Source organism: Glycine max, chromosome 14, assembly GCF_000004515.6.
Source record: "Glycine max cultivar Williams 82 chromosome 14, Glycine_max_v4.0, whole genome shotgun sequence".
In the NCBI taxonomy this organism is placed as follows: domain Eukaryota; kingdom Viridiplantae; phylum Streptophyta; class Magnoliopsida; order Fabales; family Fabaceae; genus Glycine; species Glycine max.
Genome location: NC_038250.2, coordinates 48162898 through 48175368, shown reverse-complemented (window position 1 = coordinate 48175368; position 12471 = coordinate 48162898). Strand labels below are relative to the sequence as shown.

General features: G+C 35.0%; 1 protein-coding gene across 1 annotated transcript; it reads left to right on the top strand.

The window, feature by feature from the left end:
• Positions 1–2670: 2670 nt before the first annotated feature.
• Positions 2671–9598, top strand: LOC100780498 (sister chromatid cohesion protein SCC4). Its single transcript, XM_003544899.5, has 13 exons — positions 2671–3055; positions 3151–3302; positions 4400–4541; positions 4784–4900; positions 5054–5555; positions 6248–6286; positions 6385–6506; positions 6737–6883; positions 7074–7163; positions 7278–7402; positions 8037–8242; positions 8782–8906; positions 8994–9598. The coding sequence occupies exons 1-13, from the start codon at positions 2843–2845 to the stop codon at positions 9180–9182; spliced, it is 2169 nt and encodes a 722-aa protein (XP_003544947.1). The 5' UTR covers positions 2671–2842; the 3' UTR covers positions 9183–9598.
• Positions 9599–12471: the final 2873 nt, after the last annotated feature.

Sequence of the window (12471 nt, the reverse complement as noted above, 5' to 3'; positions counted from 1 at the left end):
TAGAACCTGCACATTTCTACGACGGTCATCGTTAGCAGACCGTAGTAGTATTAAGACCCTCTTTTACGACGGTCGTCGGCAACAGAAGACCGTAGTAGTATTAAGACCATTCTACGACGATCCTTAGGAGACAACCGTCGTAGAACACGATTATGTCAACGACGGTGCTGTATCAAGACCGTAGTAGTATTAAGACCCTGTCTTACGACGGTTGTCGGTAACAGAAGACCGTACTAGTATTAGGACCATTCTACGATGATCCTCAGGAGACAATCGTCGTAGAACACGATTATGTCTACGATAGTGTTGTCCCCATGGTCGTCGTAATCTTTCGTTAGTTCTACGACGGGGCTGTCCGACAGTCGTCTTAGAATTGTAGACCATTCTACGACAGTCCGTAGCAGACAACCGTCGTAGAACACGATTAGGTCTACGACGGTGTTGTCCCCATGGTCGTCGTAGTCTTTTGTAAGTTCGAAGACGGGGTTGTCCGGCAGCCCGTCTTAGAATTCTAGAATGTCTACGACGGTTTTCTTTAACCGTCGTTGAAATCTATTGAATTTATTACGTCGTCGTAGACGACGACGGTCTTCAACCGACGTAATATACCATTTTTAACCGACGTTGAATTCTGCTTTTGTAGTAGTGACGACTTCAGTTTGCTTAAAATCCTTATACGTTGCAGTTTCAAACTTTCAATTGATAAATAAATATCCTAATATCCAAATGGAGATAATAAAATGTTGATCAAACACGTGACCTTTATATCATTTTCAGTGTTCTCCACCTATATTTATTAGGAAGTTAGGTCTTTATGATATATACACATGTTCAAGTTGGATTTCAACATGGTGAAAAGTTGAATTGCAACTTTGTTCAGATGGGGAGAGGGATTGCAGCAGCAATATTCCCTCTTAAGGTTAGGAATTAGTAGTAAAGAGAAGGTGAAGTTACCGCAACACACTAAAGGACTATATGAAGATTCCTTTCATATGGACTCCATAACAATGCTAACATGCAAGTGAAAAACGCCTTATCCTCATGTGTCGCTGAGCTTAATTATCGATAGTTTTTGCCAAGTCTTTCATCCCTTATTTGCAACTAGGTTATATTTGCAGGTATATTTGTTGAAGTGGCCTTCGACACAAATGAATTTTATATATTATATGGTTCCGAGTGTTGTTGTCTTGGTATTGATTCTCTTGTGGTGAGTTTGATCTAATCTTATGCAATGTCAGATACATATGCATATTTATGTACGTGTGAAAAATATGTTTAGAGAAACATTTTTTTTAAAGCCAATTGAAATATATTAATAAAAGAGCTTAGAAAGAGCAAAAGATGTGGTCCTTCAAAGCCATACAATACTGTTACATAAAGAAATAACAAGCATAGAATACTGTCACGAGAAAAAGTCTCCCCATGTATACCTTACATGAATAATCGTAATTGAATTCTGCACCAAACCTTACAGATGTTCTATGAATATATGAGAGATGAATAGAAAATATTGATTTTCTAATTCCCAAATTATTGATTGTTATCTCTCTCACTCAATTTCTTCTGTTATCATTCTTGTTCAATTTCTTTTTGTCTTATTTTAGAAGCAAGTTTTGCTTGTGTGAAGTGAGCTGGATAGTTGTGATCCTAGGTAAGATTCTGCAACAATAATCATGCCAACAACTAGGTATTTAATTATAATATCTTGGGTTCTACCTCAAATAGGGGATGTATAATCATATCATAAACATGTAACATCAATCTGTTAGATACATCATTTTATATAAAAATAATATAAATCCTATTTTTACACCTCATCTTTCTTATTCCTTAAACTCTATTTTTGCATCCATATCTTCATTATTCTTTAAATTCTTTATTCTTACACTCCATCTTCATACTTCTTCAAACTTTATTTTTACACCCATCTTCATCCTTATTTATATTTATTTTCATCCCATTGCAACCTCCATTAGACATTGATTTTTCACTGCTCAAGTTGATCCTCTTGCACATACAAAATTTATAGAGTTTTTGATAGGATGACATGAAAATTTTGAATTAAAATAAAGTGTAAAAGTATGGATGAAAACCACCATCAGTATAAAGAGTGAGCATAGTCCTATATGCAAAACCCTTTACTAGACAAATTCTTAAACAAATTTAGATAAAGACACCAAATTGATTTTTCAAAATTTCAATTACTCAAGAAAGGAATTCTTTTCATACAAAAAAATAGTTCCTGAAAATTCAAATCAACAATACAATAAGTCCAAAAACTGAAACAAAAAACACGTTACTTAGTGATAATATTAATATATATTCAATGACAAAAATAAAAAGTAAATAGTTAAGTTTTAGTTCTTATTTGATATTTCAAGGATTTATTTGAAATTTTCTCAATTTCAGAGATTAATATCACAACACATTTCAATTTTAGAGACTTAAATGAGTGTTTACTAAAAGAATTATTAAAAAAAGTTGGAAAGGGGTGTACTTAAAATAATAATGGGATAGGGGTATAAATATCAATTCTCATAAAAAAAAGGCTGAGAAAGACCCATCAGCCCAAGAAGGGCCCGTTAAGACAAAACAGCGGTGGAAGAGCCGAACGGTTTGTTAACTTTGTTACTTTGTTTTTATCCAATTTTCGCTTCTTTTTTTCTTTTTCTTTTTCTTTTCCGTGGCTGACTTTTGACTCCACATCTAAGCTAAGCAAAGTAAGCCAAAACGCAAAAGCGGTAGTTGAATTTTTGGACGTGGAATTCTAGCGTTGGGGAATTGGAGGGAGAAGAGAAGAGGGTTATTAGCACAACAGCAGCATAAGAAGAATCGCGTTTGGATGGAAGCGGTGGCGGAGGGGCTATGGGGACTCGCCGAGTACCACGAGAAGAGAGGGGAAATAGGGAAAGCAGTGAAGTGCCTCGAAGCCATATGCCAAAGCGACGCGTCGTTTTTCCCAATCGTCGAGGTCAAGACTCGTCTTCGCATTGCCACGCTTCTCCTTCACCATTCTCACAACGTCAACCACGCCAAGTCACACCTCGAACGTTCTGTTAGTCCTCTCCTTTCGTTTCTACTTCCTTCGAATTCAAATTCGAATTTGTGGCTTATCGTTTTATTTCTTTGTGTTTTTTTTTTTTTTTGCAGCAATTGCTTCTGAAGTCTATTCCGTCTTGCTTCGAATTGAAGTGCAGAGCGTACAGCTTGCTCAGCCAGTGTTACCATCTCGTCGGAGCTATTCCGCCGCAGAAACAGGTCTTGCACAAGGGACTCGAGCTCGCTGCATCTGTAGGATACGAGTATGTGTTCTATTTTTTAGATCTTACTTTGGAATTTTTCAACTTTAGGTCTTGGCTTAGCTCCAATAAAATCTAGTTATAACTTCAAATTTTGTTATTCGCGTGCGTGCATCTTGGTATAATCAATGGTTGTTGTTACTGACTGCACTTTATTCTCGAATGTTATGCTTCACAATTTCGACAAGGCATATGTGCTGCAGTGGTAAGTAACCAATGGTGGAGGGCCAAAATTTTGCCATATAAACATGCCATTGGCGCCATAGGCGGCTCCACAGCAGGCCTCCCTTCACAAATTGGCTATAGCGGCCATAGTGCTGCCATTTAACAACACTTGAGTTGTTACTAATATTGTCTGGTTTAGCTTTGGTCTTTTTAGAATTTTTATTTTTGGATGCTTATCTTTTTTTTAGGGATTCTTAGGTTGGGTGGAAAATAGAGATAGCTCCTTAGTCTTTAGTTCTTTGCTTGAATGAATGATTGTCTTGAATATGGATTTACTTATTTGTATTATTGTCTCATGGTTCTACCATTGTCAAATTTTTTTTTTTTGTCGTAGATGGTAAGTGTGGAAGTAGTATAATAGAATTGGATCAGAATTGAGGTGAAGAATGCAGTGTTTATTGATGGAACAGACAATTTCTGAATTTGTTTCAAAATGATACTATTATTTCTGTATAAGAACAATGGGGATGCAGAATACCTATTCCAAGTCTAAAAGACTGATTACTATTACTTTGGTTTCACTCCTATTATCTATAACCTGTCATACCATGTCATCTTTCCCACTCTAATTTCTAAATAACTGAGATTGATCCACCTTTAATTGGGGGTTTGCTAATGTAGTAGCTGTCAATAATGCAGTTGTATGCTCCATTTGAAAGTTGTAACAAGCTTGGTGGCTTGGTGCATATGATTTATAATATTATTAAAGATGTTTGATATTTGATATTAATGAACCACTGGATAAGTGGCACAGTCAGTTATTTATCATTTCTGTTTATAGTGTGTTGTCAAGTTGTTCATATTGTGCATGTTACTTATTCTGCCTAACACTTCTACTACTGCATATTCATAGTTTCTAGTTTATTTTCTTGAAGGATTTCAATGAAGTTGTGGTCTTGCAACTTTAATTCACAGCTTGCAAATGCTTTATCAATTGAAGGGGACTACCAGGGTTCAATCTCTGCCTTAGAGTGTGGATATGTCTGTGCTACTGAAGTATGCTTCCCGGAGTTGCAGGTATGTTGTCATAGGTTACAAATTACAAGAAAAGGCATGCCCTTTGCTTCCTTGTCTGCTCTTTGCCACTGATTCAATAGTGAATTTCTACCATCAATAGATAGAACTTTCAAAAAGCTTGTTATATGTCACATCTATTGTGTGTCAATTGTCAACTCTCTACTATGCTAAATAAAATAAAGGACAATTTGTGCTTTGCTTCAGCTCTGTCTGTAATTTCTTGTTTTATAATAATGGAGCAGATGTTCTTTGCCACTTCAATATTGCATGTCCGCCTCATGCAATGGGATGATGATAATTTGGTTGAGCAAGCTGTTAATCGATGCAACCAGATTTGGGAATCAATTGCTCCAGATAAAGTGAGTGCAAATGTTCTTTAGCTTCTTGCTTTCCCAATTTTCTTTGTGCAGAGAATGCACAGTTGTAGACACTATGTTTTCAAGTTAGATGTACCATGATTCTTCTTTACCTTTTGTCTAATTTATTTTCTCTCGCTTCCACACACTCCTCAGAGACGACAATGCCCTGGCTTACTATTTTATAATGAATTACTGCACATATTCTATCGACTGCGGCTATGTGATTACAAGAATGCTGCACCTCATGTAGACAATCTGGATGCTGCCATGAAGATTGATATGCAGCAAACACAACGTATACAAGAGCTAGTGAAGGAGCTCAATACTTTAGACCAAAGTCTCTCCCGATCTGACCTTCACTACAGGGATAGGACAGCATTATCTAAAAAGCAAACAATGATTCAGGAGCAACTGCAAAACATGACTGGATTGAGTTCAATTGGGCAGGAATCACTGCAACCAGTATATTTTGGGAATGTCAGAAGGATAATAGGAGATAAGCTTCAGTTAGCACCTCCTCCTATTGATGGTGAATGGCTTCCTAAAAGTGCTGTCTATGCATTAGTTGATCTAATAGTAGTTGTGTTTGGGCGCCCAAAAGGACTTTTTAAGGAGTGTGCAAAACGCATACAGTCTGGGATGAATATAATTCAAGGTTGTTCACCAACTTTTTTTGTGAGTTTGTAATTTTTTCTTCTTTTGGGTTTGATCCCAGTTTTTTGCTTGGCATATAAAGCAAAACTCACTTGACAGCACCACTTATTTTAAGTACAGAATAATAATTACTTATTATGGTATGTGAAATCAGTTTGTATGAATTGGCTGTCCAAATAGCCCTGTGATAATTTTTTATGTTGTCTGAATTATACCTTTTAACCTGCACTTTGACTGTCTATCAGTCATCAGCTATTCTATATGTCCAATCACAGCCATAAAATGTCTTTTCTGTTGGTTTCTAGGCTTTAATGTGAAATGTATCAGGAAGAATGAACTGATTAGAAGCATTACTCCTTTGAATTGTTTGTTCTGAAAGCATGATTGGTGAGTTGAGTTGTTTCTTTTATTCAAATGGATTTCCATGTTAGTCATTGCTGTTATGCACTGCTTTGGAGACTGAAAAATTGTAGCCACTTTGGACTTATCTTCCCTATGAAAATAATATTTCTTCTGTTGTAATAGTGTCCCACATTGTAAATTTCTCAATTATAACAATTATCAGTTGCCATACTTGGGATTTTATTTTGGGCTGGTATTAAAGTATTTAGGTTTATATGTTAAAAAAGGACTATATATGTAAATTCAATCAATAGTATTCAGTTTTTCATATTTTCAAGTTCTTACCTGCAGATGAGTTACTGAAGCTTGGAATTACTGATGGTGTTAGAGGTGAGATTGGTTATTATTATCTTGTCTATAAGATGCTTATTCTGCCAAGCAAACGAGGATTCCTTACACAACCTTGTTGAACCTTCTTTTTTTACCAGAAGTGGATTTACAACACTCTTCTATTTGGATGGCTGGTGTGTACTTAATGCTACTAATTCAGTTTCTTGAAAACAAAGTGGCTATAGAGCTTACACGAGCAGAATTTGTTGAAGCACAAGAGGTTGGTTATCATTCTATTGTATATTTTGTCAGCTCTAAGGATGAGAAGACATGATAAGTTGCATTTTATTCCATAAAATTTTAAATCCCTATTCATAATCCACCTTATTAGCTGGGTTGCTTCTGGTGATATTTTTTTCATACCTGTAGACTTTAAAAGTTGGCAGTTAATGTGCATCCCATTATGTTCCAGAATTGAAATTGTTAATGATAATCACTGCAATTTTTCAGGCTTTGGTACAGATGAAAAATTGGTTCATGCGGTTTCCAACCATATTACAGGCATGTGAATGCATCTTTGAGATGCTTAGAGGCCAATATGCTCATTCAGTTGGCTGTTATCACGAAGCTGCTTTTCATTTTATTGAAGCAGTGAAGGTATATATATATATATATGTCTGACATAAATGGGATATTTTAGTAGTGAACAAGATGTAGTCTCTATAGTTTTGGTAATTTTGACACATCTATAAACTGATTTGGGATGCTGGAGACCATATTTATGTTTTTCTGTTTAGAGCTTGCTATAAACTGTTGATGGGGATAACTTCAAGATATTTATGTGTAGCTTACAGACAGCAAATCAATGCAAGCAATGTGCCAAGTTTATGCAGCTGTCTCTTACATCTGCATTGGTGATGCTGAATCTTCTTCACAGGTGGAGAAATATCTCTAATTGCAAATTAAATTGGTTCCACTTCCACATACTTTGTTTTAAAGTAATTTAATTCCATGGAGAATATTTTTTAATTGAATGATAGTTTTCCCACAGGCACTTGATTTGATTGGTCCAGTTTATGGAGTAATGGATTCTTTCGTAGGAGTTAGAGAGAAAACAGGTGTTCTTTTTGCTTATGGTCTTTTATTGATGAAGCAACAGGATCTACAGGAAGCAAGGTAAGTTTTTTGATAAGTAGTGCAATAAGTTGTGCTCTGAATATGTGTTAAGTTTACAATCTACAATTTTAATGTATGTCAGTTATTTTTTTTGTTTTACAAAAAATGTATGTTGGTAGATATTAATATAATAAGTATTTGCAAAAACATATAGATTACAATAAAAAAATAGTTATGAATAAATATTTAATTAATCCTATTTTAATATCCATCCACATGAAAAAATGTACTTTACCTGTAGTTATTCATTATTATACTTTTTGTTGTATATTATTTAAGATCCCCTTTTGAACGAATGATCCTTAACCCTTTTACTTTACTGTGTCAATTTCTAAAACATGGATACAAACAATAGGAACAGTTGCTGTGCCTTCTGTTGGTTCTAAACATAAATCTAGAGACAAAAATTTGGATGGTTTCATTCTTATAAAAAAAAAACAGTGCTATGCCTTAGTTGGTGAATGTTTCTTTAAATGATTATGTCCTATAATAGATTTGACAGTTATATGGATTATGGACCTTAAAATTAAGTAATCTCCAGAATAGAACCTCACTTGCGACTGAACACTTACCTCCATCCACATATATAATTTCTGTTTCTTCTACCTTCCTTTAAGTTGCAATTTTGTTGCAGGAATCGTTTGGCAAGGGGATTGCAGCTGACACATACGTATTTGGGGAACCTTCAATTTGTTTCACAATATTTGACGATCCTTGGTAGTTTGGCCCTTGCATTACATGACACTGTACAAGCCAGAGAGATATTGAGATCTTCTTTGACCTTAGCAAAGAAACTTTATGATATTCCTACTCAGATTTGGGTGCTATCTGTTTTGACAGGTACTTATCTAAGACTACCTAGTTTGTGAATGCAAGAATTTTATTATGACTTTAAGTGCTCCCTAGTTACACACTTTGTTGATGAGTACTTGGATAGCCACCAGAGTGTCTTGCCTTGCTTGCTAATTTGATGTGCTAATTTCTGGTTTGAACTTTGAAGATAATCCTTGTGTAAGAGTAGCTGGTATGTAAGTGGGGTAATAATTAAATTTTCGACATGGTGTCTTGGCATCTACTTGGTGTATTTAATTGGAGGTTACAAGTTCAAGTCTTATAAACACCCTTTCCATTTCTGGGAGTAAGGTTGTGCACATCTAACTTTCCCCCAAACCCCATCAAGTGGGAGCCTCGTGACTGGGCTCTCTCTCTCTCTCTCTCTCTATATATATATATATATATATATATATATATGTTACTTGTATCTTCTGCTTGAATGTTCCATTTTTAGTTATCACACTTATTTGTATGTATTCTCGAAGCATCTTGTAAGATTTATTTTTATTGTAAAAATGTTCAACAATGTTTCCTGGCTTTTGCAGCCTTATATAAAGAATTAGGTGAAAGGGGGAATGAAATGGAGAATGCTGAGTATCAAAACAAAAAATTAGAAGATTTGCAGAGGAGACTTGCTAATGCACATGCATCCATTTATCATATTGAAATAGTAAGTTCACCTCGACAAAGAATCGGTATGCAGTATGTCTTTGGGTATACAGTTATTTATTGTTTATTTCACCATTTTGATTAACAGATTGACAAAGTAAGACTTGAAGTTCACCAATTAAACGATTTGGACATCAAGCGTGCAATGGCCGACCCAACTATGGGAGTCAATCTTGATATCCCTGAATCTATTGGTCTGTCAGCACCCTTATCTGCTCCATCATCATCAAGGCTAGTTGATATAGACACCAGAAGACGTGGAAAACGGAGAATTTAGTGTTTTCCTTGTGCAGGCAAATACATTATTGTGAATTAATTGCTAGCTATTGCTCCAAGGTCCAAGTGGGTTGAAGAGTTTAGCAGATAGGGTTTCCACTTACCAGCAAGGTTCGTTTATCACGTGCATCACGGTTAAAAGATTCTGTACAGTTAATTAGGATGTTATCCATAAGTTATAGATGGAATAGATATTAGAACTCACCAGTTAACATTAGAATAGGGTTCTTTTTTGTATCAAAAAGAGGAAAAAAAGTAGATAGGTTTTTAAGGAAGTTTCTTAGAATTTATTTTCCTGTGCTCCAGCTGTTTATAGCATTTTTCAATTCACGAAAGTCAGTATGCTTTCTTATAAAGATGTCATACTGTAAATTAATTGCAAAATTTTTAGTGATATAGAATTTCGTGTGCACCAAATCTGGATGAATTGTTTTGTTCTTTGTCATTAAACCTTGAGATTGTAGCATTCATGGTTGTGGCAGATCTACTTTACGGTGGAACTTCATTTTCCCTACATGCCCAATTGCGGTCCCTTTTCATGGCCATGCAGTGTGGAATGTCAAAAACTTAGATGTATTTATTTGATTGTTCCCTTACCACTAGAGGGGGAGGGGGAGTCAGGATCGCCATGCTGGAGGATGGGGTCTTCCACAAGATCCTGCAAGATCTGTATTCTTTTAAAAAAAATAAAAATTACTCTCTTTCTCTAACAACTTTTGGAAGTAACCAACAAACAGATCAACAACGAGGGGAAAAAATAGATTTGGGAGAGGAGGGTTATGCATGATAGCGTCAAGGTAGGCATAGTGGCCCTTGCTAAGAGATCAACAAGATCTGGTCTCCTTGAGCAAATATGAAGCATAGTGGGAGGGCGGAGAGGAAAAGAAAATGGAAGGGTAGGAGAGGGAGAGGTTGGGGGCTGAGGAGGTGGGAGCGAAAAGGAAAAAGCAGAAGAGGGAGAGGTTGTAGAGGAGGGTGGCGGTGGAGGAGTGGGACGGCGGAGGAGCGGGAAGGACTTCTCAATCTCAAGAAAGAAAAAAATGAAGAAAAGGAAAAGGGGGAGTGGGGAATGGGAATGCGTGAAATATTTAATTTAATTTAATTTTAAAATAATTCATAAAATATATTTAAGTGTAATTTATTGTTAAACTCACAAAAAAGTCTTAAAATCTTGGAGCAAATATATTTTTATGGGATACTAATAAGTATTTCAAGATGAAATTTATTATTAAAGATGCTCTCACCTTTATTACATGAAAACAAATATTCTATTACATCATAACAAACTCAATGAGTAAGCATAACCGACCATATGCATATGGTTCAAATTGTGTGAGCTAAGTGAATCATTATCTAAGGCATCGACAGATACAACTATTCTTTAATTCAGTAGAATCATTCAGCAATTGATTCTCCATGTTTAACACCAAAGATCAGTCTAAAAGAAAGCGTCAAATTTGACCTACTTGACAAAGTGGTTACTTTGTATCTCTGTATTGTGGTCCTTTAGCAATTCTTGTGCAATTATATATATATATTACATTTGCCTATTAAAAAAATGAGTCATGACCTAAATGTGAGTAAAAAACTACACACCTAACAAGATAAGTTATTGTGTATTGATGAATTTAGGTGGGGTGAATTTTTTAAATTAAACCGAGAAAAACAAACATTGAATCACAAGAGCCAGAACAATGATAGAAATCATGATAACAACAAAGATAATTATAATCGTATGAGTTATGCTAAAAATATCGTTGTCATCAATGCATTGGATAGTCGACGAGGATGGGAAGGGTTGGAGTGTGTGAAGGCGTCTGTTTCTTCCTTCAGACATGCAACCGAGGTGGTAATGGTAGTAGTAGTAGCAGCTAACAATGCAGATGCTGCTGCTGCTGCTGAGAACAAAATCAGAATGAAGAGGATCATGGACTGTGCTTTGTCGACATTGTGTTGAGTTGAGTAACTAGTGGAAAGTGGAGAGAATTCATGGTCTGTTTATATATTTGAACGACTAAGGTAATTGCATATAAGATCTTTGTAAATGAGGAAAGATTTTGTAGCATGTTGTAAATTAATGAGGAAAGATTCTGCCCCCAAGTGTATAATGACGGTTGTAAATGAGGATATAAAGTAGTTTTATTGATTCATAATTTATCTACTAATTTATTTATTAGAGTTTAAAAAATTATTTCAAAATAATTTAAATTAATGTATATTTAGTGCTTAAAATTATTTATTGCTTGAAGACCCGCTTAGGGTTATACTTCATTTTTTAAAGTAAGTTTATCATCAAAGCCTAATCAAACTCAATCTTACCTCTAACATTTGATTAAAATATTTAACATCTACTAAAAGTTAGAGCTAGGAAATAGGGTCACTTGACTAAGTTAAAGTGTGAAATTGCCAAATTGGGCTTCATCAACTCAAATTCCAATTCCGGAAATACCTTTTCAGAGTGTTAAAAAAAATTCACTATTCTAGAAAAGGGTTTCTGAAATGCTTTTGCATTTTACACCTTCATTAAGTTCCCAATCTATGAATACGATCGTTTTGTTGCTGTTGAGCTCCGAGAAGAGGCAATTCTTGAAGTTGTTGAGCATTTTGCAGCCGTAGCCCTCGAACACGGCAACGAAGCAAGCGTAGCAGAGCTTCTCTAGCATCGGGTGTGGGTGAAGAAGATGAGGGGTATTTTTGTCCTTTAGGGGGTGCGGGAAGCCAAATAGGTGTAGCAAGTAAATGCCTCGGTTTGGGGAACGATTTTTTTGGACTGTCATTTTAGGTGCCTAGCTTGACACTGTTGGTAGATTTATCAGTTTTTTTAAACTTATGGAGATGAATTTGAAAAAGATAAAATTTATTTTGATCATTTTTATATCTTAAGAATTAATTTCATAATTTTTGACATTGGAGATACCTTACTTAAAAAATATATATTATTCGAGTGAATTCATTTAAATTATGAACTTTAAAAATATTATTCAGGTGAATTCATTGCACCAAAATTAAATTGTGGACTTTACTATTAATTAAACGTATCATTTTGTCTTATAAAAAGACGTATTTATTTTGTTGTTGTATAAAATAGACAAATAATAAGAAAACATCAAATTGGTTTTAACTTTTGAAGAGAGAAAGATATGAATTTTTACCAAATTTTATGTCTTAAAGAGTGATTAACACAAAAGTCAAAGAAAAATTAGTGTGGTACTTTAGTGTTTTATTGTCATCCTTTATTATAAAAAGTATTTCAATATGATTTTTCCTATTGAGATTTACAATTTAATATG

Excerpts from the sequence above, each read along its gene's own strand:
- LOC100780498 (XM_003544899.5), top strand. The coding sequence starts at position 2,843 with ATGGAAGCGGTGGCGGAGGGGCTATGGGGACTCGCCGAGTACCACGAG. Across the intron at positions 3,303-4,399 it reads GCTGCATCTGTAGGATACGA|GATTTCAATGAAGTTGTGGT; the intron begins GTATGTGTTCTA and ends ATTTTCTTGAAG. Across the intron at positions 8,243-8,781 it reads GGTGCTATCTGTTTTGACAG|CCTTATATAAAGAATTAGGT; the intron begins GTACTTATCTAA and ends TGGCTTTTGCAG.